The 20,543-nt window shown below is 40.7% G+C and overlaps 4 protein-coding genes across 6 annotated transcripts; 2 read left to right on the forward strand and 2 right to left on the reverse strand.

Moving 5' to 3' along the window:
* Positions 1 to 936: 936 nt before the first annotated feature.
* Positions 937 to 3,583, reverse strand: LOC103709993 (F-box protein CPR1-like). The gene has a single exon (XM_089930964.1). The coding sequence runs from the start codon at positions 2,164 to 2,166 to the stop codon at positions 1,069 to 1,071; it is 1,098 nt and encodes a 365-aa protein (XP_089787090.1). The 5' UTR covers positions 2,167 to 3,583; the 3' UTR covers positions 937 to 1,068.
* A 1,756-nt stretch (positions 3,584 to 5,339) lies between these two features.
* Positions 5,340 to 6,837, reverse strand: LOC103709974 (HSP20-like chaperones superfamily protein). Of its 2 annotated transcripts, none has more exons than XM_008795528.5 (2): positions 6,448 to 6,837; positions 5,340 to 5,784 (listed from the first exon to the last, which is right to left on the reverse strand). In XM_008795528.5, exons 1-2 carry the CDS (start codon positions 6,752 to 6,754, stop codon positions 5,498 to 5,500), a joined length of 594 nt encoding a protein of 197 aa, XP_008793750.4. In that variant the 5' UTR covers positions 6,755 to 6,837; the 3' UTR covers positions 5,340 to 5,497. The 2 variants fall into 2 exon arrangements, with proteins under 2 accessions (XP_008793750.4, XP_008793749.4); XM_008795527.5 differs by having other exon boundaries at positions 5,400 to 5,787; positions 6,448 to 6,829.
* A 1,431-nt stretch (positions 6,838 to 8,268) lies between these two features.
* On the forward strand, positions 8,269 to 14,815 carry LOC103709975 (protein VASCULATURE COMPLEXITY AND CONNECTIVITY-like). Of its 2 annotated transcripts, none has more exons than XM_008795529.6 (4): positions 8,269 to 11,131; positions 11,288 to 11,403; positions 11,562 to 11,767; positions 13,374 to 13,806. In XM_008795529.6, the coding sequence occupies exons 1-4, from the start codon at positions 11,113 to 11,115 to the stop codon at positions 13,552 to 13,554; spliced, it is 522 nt and encodes a 173-aa protein (XP_008793751.3). In that variant the 5' UTR covers positions 8,269 to 11,112; the 3' UTR covers positions 13,555 to 13,806. The 2 variants fall into 2 exon arrangements, 1 of the variants encoding a protein (XP_008793751.3); XR_015967109.2 differs by lacking the exon at positions 8,269 to 11,131 and adding an exon at positions 14,358 to 14,815 and having other exon boundaries at positions 11,192 to 11,403; positions 13,374 to 13,754.
* A 2,188-nt stretch (positions 14,816 to 17,003) lies between these two features.
* Positions 17,004 to 18,245, forward strand: RAT5 (Histone superfamily protein). Its single transcript, XM_008795531.6, has 2 exons — positions 17,004 to 17,263; positions 17,787 to 18,245. The coding sequence occupies exons 1-2, from the start codon at positions 17,078 to 17,080 to the stop codon at positions 17,997 to 17,999; spliced, it is 399 nt and encodes a 132-aa protein (XP_008793753.1). The 5' UTR covers positions 17,004 to 17,077; the 3' UTR covers positions 18,000 to 18,245.
* Positions 18,246 to 20,543: the final 2,298 nt, after the last annotated feature.

Genomic DNA, 20,543 nt, shown 5'->3' on the forward strand with positions numbered 1-20,543 from the left:
ATTATAAATAAATTTCTTTTGTTGTAAGTTGAAATTAATCATTACCAAAACTATTCTATTGAAAAATCAGCAACAAAAATCTAGAAAGGATGCAACTTTTAAAGGCAAAGAGTTCCCTCATGTTGCTACTATTTATGCAAAAGATGGCTATTTGTGCTAAAACCTAATCAAGTATAATATAAATGTTATACAAGATGTTATTTGCAAAGTGCTGCTATTTATACAGATTACGGAAATTCATATGCCGGTTTTATCTGTTTTACATGAAACCCCCAAACTTTATTTGTAATAACACTAGACGTCATGTGATAAAGTTAACAATATCAAAATCCTACAAATGCTAGGACTTAAAAGGAATTATGCAAACATTGAAATAAGTTGATATCTAAAAATTAACATTTTTAGTCCTTGATAATGTGCATTGCATCTTCTGTTTGCACTATTGTATCATAATCATATACTATCGGGTGTCGAGATTCACTGAATCAGTGTGCACATATAATGTTTCTGAAGATTACGGAGTGAGATATTAATTTGCTAGAATATGAATCCTATGATATTGGTCTAACTAATTCTACTGGTTTTTCGTGCTTTAGTACCACTAAATGGAGCCCAGGTCCACATACCTCTGTACACAACAGAGGATATAGTGTTTGCTTTATGTTGCTCCAGTGGGAAATTTAACCTACAAGTAAGCAACATTTTGAAACTAGAAAGTTTTTCTCCTCTCCCAAGATTTCCTGCTTTTATTTGCTTTCTGTTTCCTCCTTCTTGTATGTCACCAAGTTCCAAATGAAGGATCAAACAACATTATTTGGTGTAATAAATATCATTAGGAATCACTAAAATATTAGAAAGTACCAGAGGATATTGCTTCAAATTAAAGTAGTCCTTGAAGAATCAGAAAGTAAAACTTGTGAAGTTGAAATCATAACACTGCATGTAACAATCGTACTAATGCATAACACACTGCATTGACACCGGGAATTTGGAAGTAACTGAATGATTTACACAAATATATCAAAAAAAAAAAAAATTTCAAAGACCGTTTCTACCTTACATTAGGGACTACCCAGTTATTACAGAGGCTAGACTCTCTGCATAAAGAGAGACAAAGAAGTGAAGAGATCCATCTAAAAAACTCATGCAAGGTTGTTTCCATGGATATTCCTCGTTTGATAGGCCTCCAATGGCAACCACTGCAGTCAATGTTTTGCTTCTTGGGTCAAAATAAGCCAATCTGTTGCCCGAGCTAAGCAAAATCTTTCCATCATGCATTGCAATAGGACTCCTGAGATTTAAATTACTAGTGTCGATACTGTACTTCTTGCTCCATGTATTGTTGCAAGCATTCAACACCCAAATATCCATCATATCAGAGTCAAATCGATGAACAACATAGCTCAAATCCCCTTCAAGTGCTGCCAGAAGAGGAATGTGGTTCGCATTTGCCTCGAAGGGAGGAGCTCGAACTATCCCAAATCTCTCGTCTCCAAGACTAAATAGAAGGATGGCAGCCCTTCCATGCTCTTCTTCGTAGGCTGGCCAGTAAATAACTTCACCCACCGTCACAGGACAATGGCTAACGACAGGAGAAGAAGGGCCGTCAATTGCTCTCCATGAACCATCGCCCAAAGTGCAGACCTCGCACCCCAAACCATAGTCTTGGGTGTCATTGTCGACACCGCGAAGGAAGGTCCTGACAACCTTGTATTTGTTCGTCGATGAGTCAAAGCCAAACCCCACGTACCGATGAATGTGATCCGAGTGCGGTGGGCTCAGGCTCCCCTTGGGCAAGGTCAAGAACTCTTTAGTGCTGGGATTGCATATATGAATAAACCTTTCTGAGAAAAGCATGATTAAACCGTTGACCTCGCAAGGATATAACGAGAGCAACATATCTCCACGAGGGAGCTTTGTGTGAAGCAGCAGTTCGGAGACGCGTGCCTCTTTCTTGTATGAATATAGATCCATAGTCTCGTGGAAAAGATCTTGTTTCAATGGTAGGATTAGAAGGGATGGAGTTGCTCTTGAATGCTCGTAATGGGAAGCTATGAAATAGGGTTCGGAGATGAGAGCATGCCAGGCCTTGCAAGTCGCTTTGAATCTGATGAGGGACTTGACTGGGAGCCTTAGGAGCACTTCAAAGATAACGCCCTGCGCCATGAAAACGTTGATCAACGTAAACCTGCATGCAAGAAAAGAAGAAGAAGAGCTCGAAGAAGAAGAGACGATAGAAAGCTTATTGCTTGTATTCCTACCTATAGCCTTGAGCTCTTTTTATAGATGAGAAGTCCTAGTCCTACTGGAATTGGACTCTTTCAAGAGTCCTGACTCAAGTGGGGAGCTATCTTTAGTGTTTTCTTTTTTTTGGATCAGTCCAAAAATTCGAACCCAACTGAAACTTGTTTTTGTTGTGCCATATATCAGTTCACGATTGAATTGGTAGACGAGATTTAGCCACATCAGAATCTAATTTTCTGCATGATTTGGATTTTGGATCCGAATCACGAGGAGCCCGAGATTAATTTCAAATAAGATATGCTCTGAATTATTATTGACGGAGTACATTGGTGCATAACGGGCCCGGATGTACCTGTCTCCAGATCTATCATGTGATTCAGACAATCCGAAACTCTATGCGGCCGAGGGTCCTATTTTAAGGGCTCGCTTCAAGGTCGTTATACTCCGTCGCATTAATTCTTAAACCATTCTGGACCGTTTAATCCCGACCCCTTCGTCTTCCATTGGATCTCTATCCCACGCACACACGCACGCACGCACGCAGAGGCTCATGGGGTTATTGTCCTGGTGGAGAGGGAAGGGAGGCACCGCCGCGACGGGCGGCGCTGCGGCCGCCGTCTCAAACCCAGAGCCTTTGGCTCGGCCCGCCGGAGAGGCCACCGCAATGAACGGAGCGGCGGAGGTGCGGCGGCCGTTGGATGTGACGGTTTTCGAGTTCGGGTCGGCGATGACCTCCGGCAACAGGGTGACGCTGGCCGGGTACTGCCCGGTCTCCGACGAGCTCGAGCCATGCCGGTGGGAGATCCTCCCAACTACTGGTTCCGATGCCCCTCAGTTCCGGGTACTCTTCTGATTGATGGGTACCTGTAGTCCGAAGTAATAAAGTCCCGTTTTATCTCTTTTATGGAAAGAATTCGTAGATTTTCCTATGTCACTAGTGTTTCTTGGTGTATGGGTGTCATAATTTAGTGGAACTGAGCTAGAGGAATCTCTGCATTTAGCTTTGGATTCTTCAAAGCTATGTTTGTTGGTGAAAAAAAAAATGATCGTCTTGGTGGTTGTTGAAAGCTTAGTAATTTCTGATTTTTGAATCAGTAGTTATTGATTCTAACCAATTTGGGTCTCTGCAAGCACACAGAGAAGTTGGCCTTCTTGAAAATTTATGAGTAAACCCTTGAAGTGTTTGAGATTTTGTAATGGATGGGTGCAGATTGTCTCTGGTATCTAGACTTGATACAATCAAACTGAGTCTAAGCAGAATGATGGGAACTGGGTTCAAAACGGGTTCTTCAGAATGCATCTTGATGGTTTACAAAAAAAAAAAAAAAAAAAAAAAAAAAAAAAAAAAAAAAAAAAAAAAAAACAAAAAAAAAACAAAACCTGAGTTTGATGAAATGCAGAAGGGTGCACACGGAGTATATACATATATACGGCTTCCTCTCCTTATTGGCAGGTACACTTCATGTTGGTGCAACAGACAAGCTCATAGGATCTACAATGAGATGCACAAGGAGACTATTGTTGCAAGGAAACATGTCCATGACAAGCATATTCCTTCTGGGGTACAGTAGGATAAGTTCTGGTTCTGGATCAGTATGATGAAGTGTCCGATATCCTAAGTTGATGCTATCGGTTGTGCCAATGGGAGGAAAAGGGGGCTTGAATGGCTGTTCTGTGTTGATAAAAGAAATGTTCCTTTCAATCCCACTTGGACGGCCTTGCTTCCTAGGATAATCAGATTATAGAACGCAGATTTTCTTTTTTTTTTAACTATGCTAAAACTCAGAAAGTTGCTGCAGAAAAATGTTCTGAGGTTGAAATTGAACATAGAACTTGCTTCTTTAGAACAACAAAGACTTCTGAAAAAAACTAAGTGATTCTGCCATGGATTTAGAGAATTTTTGGTGGAGGTGCTTAAAATTTCTTAGCGCGTGCAGTTGGACTGAGATCAAGAGATAACCTCGCAATCTTTTCTAAAGATAGGGAAGATTTATTGAAGATCCAATGCTCTTGTAGAGGGTTTTATAAATCCTTAATATGAGAGCTCCACTAAACTGATGTTGGATGTTGTATAGATGTCAAATACCATTCCACAGAAGTAAGAAATTTATTTTAGGATCATCAGGGTAGTAGAGTTGAGTCCCTAGCAAGTCGTGCATATTAATGAAGTCAGTGGTTAGAAGAAAATTATATTTTACATCAAAGTTAATTTTACTATTACAGATTAGAACTTGGTCTTGCGGGAAGTACTGTCAAGTAGTGTAGTTTATGACGTAGTCATTCTTTTGGGAATACAATGCCTATAACACCTTCTACAAGTCTGTTGATGGATGACTAAGTTTATGTTTTCAGGATTCTCTCTGGAGGTTATTCAAGTTATATTTGCTTTTCCTATTGTAAGCATTTTTTTTTTTGTATTTCAGTAAGTAGTATTAAAGTTTATTGATTCTGCCACAAGGGTTTCTTTGATAGAAATAATTTATCATTTTTGCATTTCTTTTTTACAACAAAAAAAAATCATTTGGCACCATGACATACCATTGTTTCCTTTTATCTGTCTTTTTGATGCCAAGAGCACAAACAGAAGTATAGGTTCTGCAGCAAGATTTGATGGAGGAAATCGTCAGATTCATGTTGTTGGCAGTATAGAAAAGCATATAGAACCAGGACAACTAGGGCAAAGGCACAGTTCCAGAATGCGTTTGACGCAGTAAGGCAGTGGTGTATACTTATAAACCTATTCATGCATTAATGATTTCATGATGCACATGTCCTTGCCTCTCTGTTGTTATAACTACTTATATACATGGAAATTAAAGAGTGTTCCCTTTACATTCTAATTCGATTCCTATCATTTCAGTTGTAAGCAAATCAAAGTGGCAATACTCACAAGCTCTCAATTTCATTTCCTTGGTATTTGATTTTATTATAGTATATTTCTTTAGATATTGAGTTCACGACATTTTGCAGGAAAACTTAATCTTAGTTGCATATTGGATATGCTCTAGGAGCTCTAGTTCAACTTTGAAATGAGGTAACACGAGTGTTTTAAATTTGACAGGAGTGCTTTGTTGCTTAAAACCGAATAGACTTCCTTGAAAAGCTTGTGATGTTCTATTTCCAAGCACTGTAAGTTGTATATCCATCGAAAAAGGTGGACATCAATCTTAGATAGTTCTATATGTTATCTTTTTTCAGTCTATACTATATGTTTAGAATAAAATATGCTATAAATGTCAATCATTGCTGCCATTCATACATGTTCTGATTCCTTGGGCTCCGCATCTTTTTTCTGGTGAATGTTGCTATCTGAGATATTCTTTGGGATTTTTATTTCGATGAAGTTATCGATGTCAATGTATGCCTCGATTTTTCTCCAATTTGCATTTTCTGGCAGCTCAAGGCGCCTGACATATCCATGCTCCCACCAGCGGCCAGTCCTCCAGTCCCTCGAATCTGATTCTCGGCCTCTCCACTTGCCACTGATCTCAATCACCTTGCCCTTTTCACCACATATCTCTACATCACAATTCCTTGCGCCTACTGGGAAAAAAACCCAGAAAAGTGTTAAATTTTGCATAGCAAGATCAGTCATCCATTCTTCATCACTCCTATGGTTATGTTTCTTGTCATCAGTTTTATGTGTTTCATCTTGTGTATTAGATACTGCTTATCTCAAGTGAGAAAGCAATATAATTATGTTTTAATGGCTCGACTCCCTGGGTATATTTGCAACTAAGCAGCAGTAATAATAGGAATGGATTTGGGAGCCAGGGTGAGAGAAAGGAAAAACTAGAAAATGAAAGAAAGTACCAAAATCTAAGCAGCATAAGATAAAGCTGAAATAAACTTGATTGGTTATGTTAGTAGCTATTCTTATGGTGTTCTGTATAAATACAATCCTAATATGCAAGTTTTGAGGAGCAGGAACTGAACGAGAACACTAGTTAGGTGAGTGATAAGCAGTGAAAATTGATTCATGGTAGCTATAGCTAGATTATGTAAGAATTGGAAACATCAAAAACATCTACAAGTGGAAGGTGAACGCAAGGACAAGTTTTTTGACGACAAAAATAGAGTAGAGGTACTTCTTAAGTAAAGGAGGGAGAAGACATATATATATAAAGCATTCTTAAAGGACTTGCAATTCTCCAGAACTACTAAGTAATTCTTCATATTTGTAAGGTGAATTTTGAAGACTACCTGGTAATTCAGCTCTCAAAACAAACTCTGAATCTCTTTCATGCCAATCAACACTAGTTTTGGAGGCACTCCTGAGACCTGAGAGCAGATTATCTGAATCAAAGTCCCAGAGCGGGAAGGCATCGGCAGGGTCGAAGAACTTGCCGAACAACAGCGGGCTGAAGAGTGAACCCTCTCCGAAGACCTTCCGAGCTGCGTCCCCATCCCGAGCAATGAAGGAATCGAACGCGTCTTCACTCAGTGACATGCGCCATTTCTGGGAGTCTTGATCGCCTGGTCTGACTTCAAGCACCCTTCTGGGCGACATTGCCAAGCTTTGGCAAGAGAGCTGCCTGTTGGGTTCTCCTTTATAATGGTGAGGCCGTCTTTTGGAAAAGCGGAGAACAGATTCCTTTTGGATTGCTTCAAGAGAATATTTTCTTCTCCAGAGCTTTCCATGGCTATGGACTTGTACCTTTTGGGTCCACAGCAATCCGCCGTCAAGTTAACCGCAACCATCTGATTGTAAATTCTGGAAGACCAAATCTTTACAGCTTTGGAGGAAGTTTCTCAGCAATGTGCCTTCCATGTGATTGGCAGCCATCTGGCTTCTGTGCTCTTTCTTGGTAGTAGATTAGATACCTTTCAGATAGTGTTCCTTATCAGTTCCCCTCGAGAATTCATTAAATTTTATGGGCTTCTTGTTTGCCCCTTAACAACCGAATAATATGGTAATTACCTCAACCAGGTGTCTAATAAGAAGATCAACTAGAGAAAGATGTGTTGGTGACAACCAAGACTTTCGTCAAAAAGACTACCAAGACCCGAGCAGCGTTTGATTGCAATGCTGGAAAAGCATGCATCCTGCTTGTTTTTTTTTATATACTAAAACATATGATTTATATAATTCTAGTACGGATACATTAAAAATAAATAAATTTAGACAACTTCCTCCCTCCAATTTATATGGATGCGCCTGGTTAAAAGCTAGCGCAAGAAAGATCATAAATCTGCATGTAATCCAAAATAGATCGGTTGTGCTGCTCGGAATAGAGAACAAATATTAAAAAATAAATAATACCAAGGAGATGGTGGAAGAAAAATTCTACACAAAATTTTTAATTAAAAAAATAGAAATCCAACTTTTCTTACTAAGAACGTCATAAAAATGTCTTCCATACCTTTTCTCCCTCTCTTCTTTTATTTTCTTGTGCCATCGTGACCGATACCTTTTTTTTTTTTTTTTTTTTTTTTTGATGAAAACGGCAATTCATATAACTCTAAGTTGAGTACATCCAGCCAAATCAAAATAAAGTAAAGAGTGCAACGTAGAGGGAGTATCTTCTAACGAAGTCCAAATGACCTCTCCGGAGTGCCGAGCGGCATAAGAAGCGACCCAGTCTGCTGCACTGTTCGCCTTCCGAAAAACATGTGAAGCCTGGAAGACGCTCGACTCCTGAGCCAATCTCCGAATCTCACGGATGAGAGGATGATCATCCCCATGTCTGTCCACCGATACCTTGCACGGCCCTTTTAAATAGAGCTCTCACCGGTTTGGTTTCCACCTCCACTCGAAAATATTAATAAATAAAAAACAGAAAATTGGTGCCCAAACTTTAATAATTATTAAAAAATAAAAATATTTATAAATAGCTAGGTAGAATAAAATTAAAAATAGAATTCTAAAAATAATAATAAAAAAAGAATGATTCAAGCCGATGGTAGATTGCTTTACAAGGAACAAACTAGCGGCATCCAGATGAATGGTCGGGAGCTGCCCGGGCCTTGCCGACAGCGGCGATGTGCACCGCTTGCTCCTCCAAAATGACGGACGCTGCGTTAGGTTTGGAGACCAGCCGCTTGGTATTGTAGTCCGACAAACGCCCACCGGAGGCCAGACGAAGCTGACCGGCCCACCCCTGAGAATTCGCGGTGGCGTTGATGTGCCGACAGGACCGGAGGTGGAGCCGCCGAAGGAGTGGAGGACGAGGTTGACACGGCAGCCACGACATTGGGAATAGCAGAGCAAGTTCCCTCGGCAACGTGTCCGGTCATGCCAAATCAAGACACCTCACCCTGGCTTCATGGCACCACCTCCAAGCCCGGACGGAATGCGGGCGGCCCAGGCTAGGTTCATGGCCGCAGCTTTGTCCCAGTACTCCCTGGTACTCCCATGGCATCCAGGGTAAATGCATCGAACGGAAGCAACAGCTTTACTGAAACGCGCAGGTCAGCCGCTCCCCAGGGGGATGGAAGCCCGGGGACGGTGTTCCACCACGGCAGCGGAGCTTGTAGGCTTCTCGAACCCTGAGTCTGGACGCCGGGCTTGCTGGAAGCTGGTCAACCGTTGGCGGCAGCCTCACGGCCTAAAATGGCGTTCATGGACCATGAAAACAGAATTGAAGCACCCTTCGTTTGTTGGTCGCTGTAGGAGGGCATAGAGAGGATCTTGCTGAGCAAAAAAAGGATCAAAGGCTCATCACAGAGCCTCTGGAATTATCTCATCCTCTTGACTCTCGTACTCAAGGCCAAACCAAAGCTCTGTGGCATTTCATCTAAGAGAACATTCTGCTGCCTTCGTAGGCTGTTGGATAGCCAACAGGGAACAAATTCTTGCTGAACTGTACAAGTTTTCTCTTTCTCTTTTTTTTTTTTTTTGCTGCATGGAATCCTTTTCCTACAATCTTGGGTTTTTGGGTCCTCTGAATCCGAGCAGCTGCATGAAATCCTTTCTAGGAGTAGCAGATTTGTGTTCAACGTAACAGAGCTTAATTTAGGGGACTGAATAGCCTAGCCTAATTGAGTGCCAAACTCCAGTGCTGCTGAGAGGAGCGTGCTGTTTTTGGGTCCTCTGAATCCGAGCAGCTGCTGCTCGTAGAAAGCCTGTGGATCTCAAATCTTGGGTTTGTTTAGTTTCCTGGAGTCCAACCTTATGTAGTCGAATGGTTGCGTAGCTTTAGAATCTTCCCTGGTATCTTAGTGAGACTGGAAGGTCTTAGCATATAATTCTCCTGCAGCCGTCGAGAAAAAAACTATTCCATGAGATGTTATAATAAAAAAAGCAAAATTTCCTCCACTTTGAATGGTTTTCTTATTCGTTAGCCTCAAGAGGATCAAACTCACGATATCCTACATCATTTTTTTTTTTTTTGAAGCAGCATCATCATAACTCTGTCTTCGGATTCAAACTATGGCTTAGATATTCTGTAGCATCCATTCGGAATGGAGCGAGGAGATTTTGACCCCTAATGTCTGCTCTTTTTGCCCTTCTTTCTGCTCTGGTTCATTAGCAGGGTAGTAGAGAGGGGATGATGCTACACCTTGCTTTCCTGATATCCTGAGTTTTGATGTGGCTTTGTCTATGAGGGTTCTGCTGTGGAATTGCTTTTGCTTTCTTCGTTAGGACTGTAAGTGGTATATTGCCTTCTATTGTCCGTGTTTTGATCTTCGATGAGGCTTGACCTGCCCAAACTTATGCATGCACATAGGAAATGTGAGGTACTCAAGGTTTGGCGCAAGAAAAAAAAAAAGGAATTTCAAGTTTTTTTTTTTTCATTTAGCTCTGTTTTTTATTCTAGAGATCTTTGGTTGTCTTGTTAGCTTACTGTTCTTTTAGTCAAATTTGCTTGTATTACAAAGAAAGACGTATAAATGAATGAAGAATTGACAAATTCACCCACTTTGTTTTTGTTGTGTCTTTCTTTTAGCTTTCTTGATTAAGAAAATTACCTTGATTATTATCATAAGCAAAAGCTACTTATGACAGTTGGTTCCCTCCAAATGATTAATGCCAATCTGATGTCTAAGATCATGTTTTATTGTTTATTAAGCTCATTTCGTGCAAGTACTAGTAGATACGTCATTGTAAGGGGACAAATCTTGAGATAGACCCATGTACCAAATATTAACATTTATTTACAATATACTGAAATGAAGACTTATGCAAAAATACCTTATCAGATCATCCAATTTATTAGATGGTCTGATTGTTACACCCATCAAGTGTTCAGATGATACATATAATCTTATTAGAACCAAACCCTAATTTTATATGTCAAATCCTCTGAATTATGTGTGAAATATTCTGGTTATTATGTACAGATCTGCTATGTCACCCTTATGTCTTGGTCATGTTTTCCGAATCATATATATTACTAGTTATTGTGTCTTTTAAGCAAAGTTAAATTCCTCTTGTCTCACCACTTTCCTAGTCTAACTAGTTAACATGCCATGGGAAAGCCACTGATATCACACCACCTCCATCTAACAACCAACTTTTCATTGGTCATTTGATTCACACTGGCTCTTGATGGGTTGGTATTAGAACTAAACCCTAATTTTATATGTCATCTCCTCTGAACTATATGTGAAATATTCTGGTTATTATGTAACGATCTGCTATGTTGCCCTTATATCTTGGTCATGTTTTCCGAATCATATATATCACTAGTTATTGCGGTCTTGTTAGCAAAGCTAAATTCCTCTTGTCTCACCACCTTCCTAGTTTAACTAGTCAACATGCCATGGGAAAGCCACTGATAATGGCACCACCTCCATCTAAGACCCAACTTTTCATTGTCATTTGATTCACACTGTCTCTTGATGAGTTGGATGATACCAAGCTTTCCTTCTCCCCTATGAGAAGGAATCCAAGCAAAAAGAAGCAAAGGTGAAGCTAAGACAGAGATGGGAGCATCTTTACAAAGTAAAGCTCTCTAGACCTTTCATGATAACATATAAATATCAATATCTCCTCTTTTCCTTTATTCACATTCCCGCATGAAAGAGTTCTTGATATTGAAAACATAAAAAACTACTAATATCAGTCCTTCTCCTCATCCTCATCCGCTCTATCATTCAGTTATCAAGCCTGTAACAATGGGAAGGTCAGGAGGTCTGATCATCTGCCTTCTGATTTTGAGCACAGATGTAGTGGCCGGTATACTCGGAATCGAAGCTGAGATAGCTCAAAACAAGGTACTCCTCCTTCCTCTTCTTCCCCTTGTTTTTTGATATAATTGACAAATTTTAGGACTGCAGACAATCTCAAAGTAGCTCTTGATAAGAACAATTGAAGAATGAGAGTTCATAATTCTGTCCTTTGATGAAACTGTGTCTTCAATGTTTCGTCGCAGGGGAAGCACCTGCGGGTGTTCCTCCTTGAGTGCAAAGAGCCAGTCCATCAGGCTTACAACCTTGGACTTGCGGCAGCTGTGCTCCTGGCATTTGCTCATGCCATTGCAAATGTACTTGGTGGATGCATGTGTATCTGCTCCAGGGATGAGTTTCTCAGATCTTCTGCTAACAAGCAAATGGCTGCAGGAACCCTGATTCTATCATGGTAATTTTCCTAGCTTCCTTTTTCTTGTTGCTTTAGAAATCCTAGCTTTAATATTACTAGCATTAATTTCTTGGCAGGGAAAAGAATTACATTTACTAGCATGAACAAAAAGTTGTATTCTGATTATTTTGAAGGAGTGTCACTAAAACAGACACACACACAGAGAGAGGAGGTGGGGAGGAAAGATCTCTCTTTGCGTAGGCAATATATATAAAATTTAAATAACTGCATGAGCTACTATTGAACCCACTCATAATTGATGTATATAGCTAATATATGGGTGGGACTGGATAAATACAGCTTAGTCATTAGGGCTAATTAGGTCTTCCACCCTAAATATTATTGCACTGATCTTGCAAGTGCTAGACTGTAAGTGTATGTGTGTTTTGATTAAAAGGGAGACAGCCACCCAATTTTATTACAAATTAAAACAAGTCTATGATCCAGGAGAGAGATACAGAAAAGATTTAAATGCGATTCTTGGTTGGAGGTAGTCTACATCAACGGACTCTCTAGAATACTGAATTGGCTGAGGGAGGGGCTTCCTTGATCAAATTCCAGATCTTGGTGGCGGACAGGACCTCCTTCTGTGGGGATCAGAGGGTCCAGGCATCAAAGAAAGGAGATGCCTCTCGATAACAGTCGATGCTGATGCCGCCTTGTTTCGGAGTACTCTAGCTTTGCACTCCTTCCAGCATGCCCAGAGGATACTAGCTGCTAACATATTGAATCCAGGCCTCAAGAGTTTAGGTATCTCCTTCTTCTTCCAATCAACCCAGAAGCTCCTGAATTCCGATGGATAGGAATGAATCACCAACAAACCAAGCAGTGTAGACTAGATACTTTTAGAGAAGAGGAAGTTGATTAGGAGATGATTGATAGTTCCAGAAGGATTATCACAAAATGCAAAGCCAGCAGGACTGGACCCAGTTTCCTGCTCAGGTTGGCTCTTGTATTGAGCTTGTTTTTAAAAGCCACGTAGAAGGAAGCACTTTACCTTAAGAGGAGTCCTGATTTCCCAGAGCGGCAGCGGAGGGGCATCTCGAGTCTCTGTTGTTAATGAATCTGTATAAATGTGCTGTGTGTTGAAGGTGCCAGAATATTGTTCCCTCCATATATGATCTTATCTGTGCTGTTGGAGAGGCTAACCCCCTTGGGAAGCTGAGATACAGAAGTAAACTCCATGGCTGCCTGATTGTCTATAAGAGCCAAAGTACACCATACCATACCGAATAAGATAGTATGGGGCATACGTACGGTACTGGTTCAGTACTAGTATGCGGTACATGGGGTATGCTGACACTCAGTATTATGCCGAACCGGCCTCTGTACCGGGCATACCGATACAGTAACAAGGTGGCACCTGTATGGTGCCTGGTACCGAGATGACGTACCTTGATAAGAGTGCTAATTTTGACATACCATTTTCTTGTTCTAAAATTACACTGTGATGCAACTGAAACACTTTTCTTTCTGCAGAAGTTATAGACATTAGGGAAAGAATACACAGAGGATTTTTACTATCTAAATTTTAAATTTGGATTTCAGTTTTGCTTAATTTCGTCATCATTTTTACAGACCCTAAAAGCTCATTACTTTGAATCAGGATCATCGTCATTGTTGGATTTGCAATGTTGATCGTAGGAGCGATATCGAACTCCAAGTCAAGAGTTTCTTGCAGCCTTCTTCATCACCATTTCCTTTCAATTGGAGGGATCTTGTGCTTCGTTCATGGACTATTTTGTGTATCTTATTATGTCTCTGCTGATGCAGCCAAGCGAGAATAGGAAAAAGATCTACAGGAACAACAGTTCTCACCGGCATCCATTCATGATCACCTGCTGTGCAAGATCAGAAAGAAACTGCTAGTGTAATGAAGTAGACCAGATTTCCAAGCGTGTTTTGTCTCAACATTTTAATTTTGTATGAAACAAGAAGCTAGGCTAACTTCCAAAAAAAAGAACAATTCTCACAAATATATACTAAGGTTTGTTCACTCACACTTTGGTATGGATATTTTATGTATGAGCTTTTGTTGCGTTGTCTTGGTTTCAACCCTTATATTCTCATTTCTTCAATCTATTTATAGATTGAGTTTACATGCATCAAATATGGATTGAAGTATGGGCAAGATGTATCTCTTAGAATTTGGTTTTGGCTAGCTAATATTGATTTCTGAGAAGAACAATGAAGTCACAACCAGTCACTATGAAAAGATATTATAATTATTTGGATCAAACACTAGAGACACACCTCATAAAGTTTAAATCTGAAATTTCTTCTACATAGATAAAGCACAAGCTAGCAATTAATACAATTTACAATCCCCTCTTCCTTACCTGTATACAGGTTGAAATTTTCATTTCATGAACAAATGCAAGCACACGAGTATGATCCATCGTTTCAATTTTTCCTTATGCCGCTATTCTGCATACTTGTTATTTGATGATTGATGATGACTAGCATGAGACAAAAAAAAAATGCAGATACATTCATGTCTCTGTTCAATATAGCATTGCTCCCTAGCATCTAATGTACACATCTGCCTTCATGTTTTACAATTACATGACTTTTTTCCTTTTGATGTAAGGGATGCTAAGCCACCCAATATTATCAAGCTCAATAGACATGATTGCAAATGTGTTCAAAGGGAGCCTCATGAACTTCATTCAAGAGGGACATATGTTCAAAATAACAGTGCAGAGATTCGATTCTTCGTCGCGCCAATAGATGTCCCTACTCCATCCCCATGTTCAAAGATGTCTGAAGCTCCCCTTGCCATGTTCACGACCATGTTAGCAAGCTGCCATGGAAGTTACGTTCGCGAGTACTCCCTGTTCAACTCCTTGCATCAGCGTCTGACCAAGCTCCTTATGCATTGTATTGAGGTCTCCTCAGTTTCTCCTGTTTCATTCATTAGCACGAAACTGATTTAAGTGCGTCTCCACTTTCCATCTCAGCCTTCAAAGATTAACATAAAATCAGTATCTTATGATTACTTTGTAAACAAAAGACACGTGAGAACTCAGAGAAGAGATTACTACAAAATTGGTATTGCATGTTTACGACATGAGGTCCTCTTCTCTATATCAAAGGGTGCAAATAGGTTAGTTGGCAAATTATTGGATATTAGATGTAATTTATTTGGGTTCAAATCCCACTCTCGTCTCAATCTCAAGAAAGCTTCCTCCTATCCTACTTCTTGGAATATAGGAGAATCTAGTGATTCACCCATTATCATGTTTGGTATGTGTTGGGGGGAACGCAGGTTCCCCCGAGTACATGAGAACCTTGCCGGTACGGGACCGGATGACGGCCGACCTCGGACGGCCGAGCTTGACGCCCGACTTCAGAACGCCCGACCTCAGGAGTTGGACCCCACCAACTGTCCACTGAGGGTACTTTCCCCTACGGACCGACGCAGGATCACACCTGAGGTGGCTTACTCCACAAGTAATACGTCCGACCTGGCGCCCCACCAGACGTCTAGCTTCAGGGCTTTTGACCTCGGAAGTCCACCCCGCCGTCCACCTACCGCGGTTGCACCCTTCCGAAGTCCGGTCAGGGGCCATACCCTGCCACCGCCTCCAGCATTTAATACGCATGATCTCTGCAAACCCCCGACTCACTCAACAATTAATGCATATCTCCGACTCACTCAACAATTAATGCGCGTGGCTCCTATTACCTACGGATCTTCAGCCCTCCACGGCAAATCGGCTCGGCAGCGTCCGGTCAGCCGTGACAACTCTCTGATCCCGGCCTCACCTCCGACATCAAGGCATTAATTCACCTGATCGCGTACCAACTCAAACAACGTGCTAAGTCGTACGGCGACCTCGCCCCATCACATCACAGGTAATCCGACCCCCTATAAAAATGGGACCCTTCCTTCCCAGAGGGGGTTGGACTCAGAAAAACTCAGCAAAAAATACATCTTCCTCCTCTCTCCTTTTTCAAAATTAAGCCCCCCCTCTGACTTAAGCATCGGAGGGCCGGCGCCTGAAACCCCGGCCACCGGCTTTTTGCAGGCCCCCCACGGAGGACGCCGCTTGCCGACGGATCGCCGCCCGCCAGTGTTCGCCGGAGCTCCTCCTCCTCAGCCGACGACCGCCCCCGGGTCCAATTTCCAGCAACAGTATGGTTGATAATTTTATAATACAAACTTTTAGAAGTCATGGTAGAGATAATGATAGCTAGCAGCAGCAACGGAGAGGATGAAGTGGTAGCTATGAGGGCGGTGGTGACAGTAGTAGCAACAAAGTGGCAACAATGGCGGTGATAATGGCAGCCAATAGATATAAAATAAAATTTATTTCTCTTTTTAAAAATAAAATCATATTTAATTTCCAAAAACTGTTTTGCTAAATATGTTCTTCTTAATTTTCTTAGTTTTTGGTATAAAACTACTTCATAGTTCAAACTAATTTCTCTTCCTATCCTTTTCCTTTAACATAAGTCCGCTACATATCACGATCAAACAACTCCCATTTTTCAAATACAATCTCTAATGTCATTTGCCGAACATAAATCTTGCAGTCCATAGATTACATCCATCCTAAATCAACTTTATGTGCAGAATTACAGTAGTTATAATGATTGTAGAGCATGAAAGAAGCATCAAAACCCAGCAACTCTATCAAATCGCATGGCTAACACTCTCTAAAAGGACAATGCTGTCTTCCAGATGTGCAGACAAATTTTTACACATACCACCAACTACACCATCTAAATGGAAGATTCGCATGGATATATTTATTTTTGTAGATTTTAATTAAATATAACCACTAAATTGCTAAGACCGTCTCACCCTATATTGCTTTGGGCTGGGCCAAAAGCGCAAGACAAGAAGACCATCCTGCTATCTTCTTTGGTTAATGTGATGAGCCGGCCCAGTCCAGCATGAGATACAGCAATCCGTATCATTCCCGGTCCGATTAGCCGGGTCGATTACTCTCCATCACCTCCGTAGATCTAGCGGCCCTACCAAGATACGGATATATTAATCGTGAAATCAATACGTCCATTTGAACAAAGGGAAGAAAACATGAATAAAGCCCCTCCGCCGAGGCGCCGCCTCCAGGCTCCAGGTCCGCCCGGCTCCACGAACCCCTCACGAATCGCGATCCAGCCGTCCACTGCTTGTCAATCTGACGGCTCAAATCACGATCCGTGTGCTCTCACGTGATTGGCCCCCGCCCTTCACCGGTGCATTATATAATAGCCTGATCGAAACGCCCAGGCTATTTACAGCACTTCTTCGCACTTCCCTTCTCCTGCTCTCGGGATTGCGGATTCTTTCTAGGGGCAATGGCGGGCAGAGGGAAGACGCTCTCCTCGGGGTCGAAGAAAGCCACGTCGAGGAGCAGCAAGGCCGGGCTCCAGTTCCCCGTCGGCCGTATCGCCCGCTTCCTCAAGTCCGGCAAGTACGCAGAGCGCGTCGGCGCCGGCGCCCCTGTCTACCTTGCCGCCGTCCTCGAGTACCTTGCCGCCGAGGTTGGTTCTCCTCCTTTCTTTCGCTCTCTTCCTCTTGATTTTTTTTTTTTTTTGGTTGCCGCGTTTCTAGAATACGGTTTGTGCTTCTTAGCGTTTGGGTTTTTCTTTTGTTTGCTCTGGAATTTTAGTATAATGTACTGAAATTTTCCCAAGGAACCGTAGTTATTTGTAGATTTTTATTCGAAAGATCTAGATTTTTTTTCTTTGGGAATCTCGTTTTTCTTAGTTATTATGTCGGATTGGGAAAATATATTTGAAGTTCCTCTCTTAATCTTCGAAATTGCCATTCTGAAGCCGTGATAGCGGTAAATAAGTTGCCTAATTATACCCATTTTTATCGAAGATATCTAAATTCAAAAATCTTCAAATTAAATCGCGAACATTTGAATTTATCGAGTTAGGGTTTTTCTTTTTAACCAACTTCTCCCGAAGTCGGCAACCGATCTCTCGTCTCACGTTCTTCGCACGTGTCTAAAGGTAATTCTATTAATATTAGATTCTCTTTTGTTTTATTATGTCTCAGGTGTTGGAGTTGGCGGGAAATGCGGCACGTGACAACAAGAAGACTCGGATCGTGCCGCGGCACATCCAGTTAGCGGTGAGGAACGACGACGAGCTGACGAAGCTGCTGGGTTCGGTGACCATCGCGAGCGGCGGCGTGATGCCCAACATCCACAACCTTCTCCTCCCCAAGAAGTCTTCCTCCGGCAAGCCCTCCGCATCCGACGAGAGCTGAGCTCGGCTTCCTCATCTCTCTTCATGGGCCCCCCGTGCTCTCTCTAACTAGGTGTCTTGTCTCCAGGACTATGTTCTTAGTTTAGTTTTAGCCTTAGGTCCTTGACACGGTTACGATAGGTGTTAGTTTCTCATGGCTGTGAATATGGCTTTAATGGTAATAGCTTAAATGCCTAGGCTTTGGAACTTGCTGTGAATTCCTTTCTTTTTTTTTTTCTTTAATGAAAAAATTTAGATTTATCTGGAACGATCGGATTCATGGTGGAAAATTTTGCTTGCTGAACTTTGGAATACGAAATATAGATATGTCGATATGACGCATTAGGCATTTCCATATTTATTTGGTAATTTTTTTTGAATAATTTTTTATAACTTTTTAAAGGTGTCTCCTTTATATTAAGAAGAAAAATGAAATAAAAGCAGCCCGGAAGACCGAAACCATGATTATGGGATGCTTGCGATGTGAAAAGGAAATATTCTGGCCATGATTTACTTTAATTATGATGTCAAGAGGATCCCTAGGCTGATGTCCATGGTTCTTCTACTACTATCTCTTTAGTTACGTGGCACTTTTGACACACGAATCCTTCCTTACGAATTTGAATTTGGATAGGATGAATAGATCTTGGTAGTCTAGGTCTGAGGACACGGGAAAAGATTTTGAGAGCATTTAGTACCAGTGGTCTATCTTGTTCCTGAACCGAGTATATGTCTGCCTAAACTTTTTTATAAAAAAAAAGGATTCTTTTTCTAACACGTTATTACCGTTGCCTGATTTCCATGCACGAAAATGCTGGTTGAACTTAAATGCGGGATTATGTGCCTGGGAGAAGTGGTGTTTTCAGATGACCGCCAAGAATCCGGCATTTAAGTCTAGGTTTTCAACGGCGGCCATGGCATTTGAATAATTAAAGCTGGATCTTTGATTTGCCTCCTATTATCATTTGGAAAGATGGTTATAAGATTAGGGCATGAAGAAGGTACAATCGTGGACTTTTTTTTTTTTTAAAAAAAGATCATATATGCCAAAATTTGCTTATGTGTGCATATCCAACAAATGTTTTGGGTCTGATATTGTGGACTTGAACTCGTTCTAACTGGAACAATGGAGCATTATGATTTAAGGAATTTGGATCAACTCATTAGGCTAGGGTAGACCTATCAGCGAGCTAGGTCATGACATAACCCAATCTAACCTGAAAACCTGATCCTACTTGAAACCCAACCTAATCTCCACGGATTGGCGAAGAGGGGGACACAGATGCGCACCATTTTGTACCTTGTCTCCACCTGATGCTCCTAAACATGCCTGACTTCCGTACCATCATTCACCCTAATCCGGGTCTACCTAGCTCTTTAATCATATTAGGGGATGAGGGTCACTGGGGTCATGTTGAAATTCAAATGGTGCTTAGGTCGGGTGGGGTCAAACTCAATCCATTGGCATGCCGGCTTATTTGGTATCACTTTTATTTCTTTTTTAATATTTTTATCATAAAATTACAAAAATCAAGACAAAAATAGGTTTAATATTATTGTTTTTATTCTCTACTTTTTAAAATTACTTTCATTATTTCTATAAAAATACAATTAAGAAATCTTTACTTTCATTATTTTTAAAAATAAAAAATTCATATTTTTTTTACCACCACCGCTACTGCTGCCACCTTTATCATCCATTCATCCTAGTGCCTCCACCATCGGTATATTTATTTTTAAAAAATAATTGACTATGCCAACCATGTTTTATATGTTTATAATTTTAGAAAATAGAAATAAAATTTTTATTTTTCTAGTTTTGGTGCCAAATGGCGCCAAAGGCTTTTATTTCTTTTTTTTATTATGTTTTGGTGTGTAAATGTAAAGTATATTATCTTAAATGGGAATTTATAAGTAAATTTTCTATACTTCTTAAAGTTTATAATGTAGAATTTAGAGTTGGCAATTCATGATCCGACCTACCACCCTAACTCACTACCAATCCAGGATTAACAGGTTTTAGATTTATAGCATAAACAGCTTGAGATCATAAATGGGTCAACTTGATTTGGCTTATGTATTAAATATATTAAGTTCAAGTTTGGAATCCCAAGCTATATGCCTTCCTTCCAACTGCTTAACAATTGGATTGGGTTGATACAGTCAGCTCTACTCTTTTAAAATTTATTTGACTTATTTAAATTAAGTTCGTTTATGCTGTTTAAGATCCTTTTAATAAATTAGCATAGATTTGATATGCCTATCAGGCAGGTTGCATAAAAGTATCTACTTAATTATATGTTTATATTAAATTTTGGATTCCTAACTTAATTTATACATAGGTAAATTTTGGATTGATATATTTTTGCTAATATCAATGTGCTAGTGAGTGCCCCCATCACCTTCCTTTGTGTGGTCCACCATTGGATCATCCGATGGTCACTTTGAGATCTGTGCAGACAGATAAATGATGAAATTTGAAATGCTTTGAGAGTTATGCAATGAGTGATCCAATGGTGATTCGCATGAAGAAAGATGAATGCTTCTTTTGCGCAGAAGACAACTC

This window comes from Phoenix dactylifera, chromosome 1 (genome assembly GCF_051530095.1).
Source record: "Phoenix dactylifera cultivar Ajwa chromosome 1, Ajwa_hap1_PhDact_Kaust_v1.1, whole genome shotgun sequence".
Taxonomy (NCBI): domain Eukaryota; kingdom Viridiplantae; phylum Streptophyta; class Magnoliopsida; order Arecales; family Arecaceae; genus Phoenix; species Phoenix dactylifera.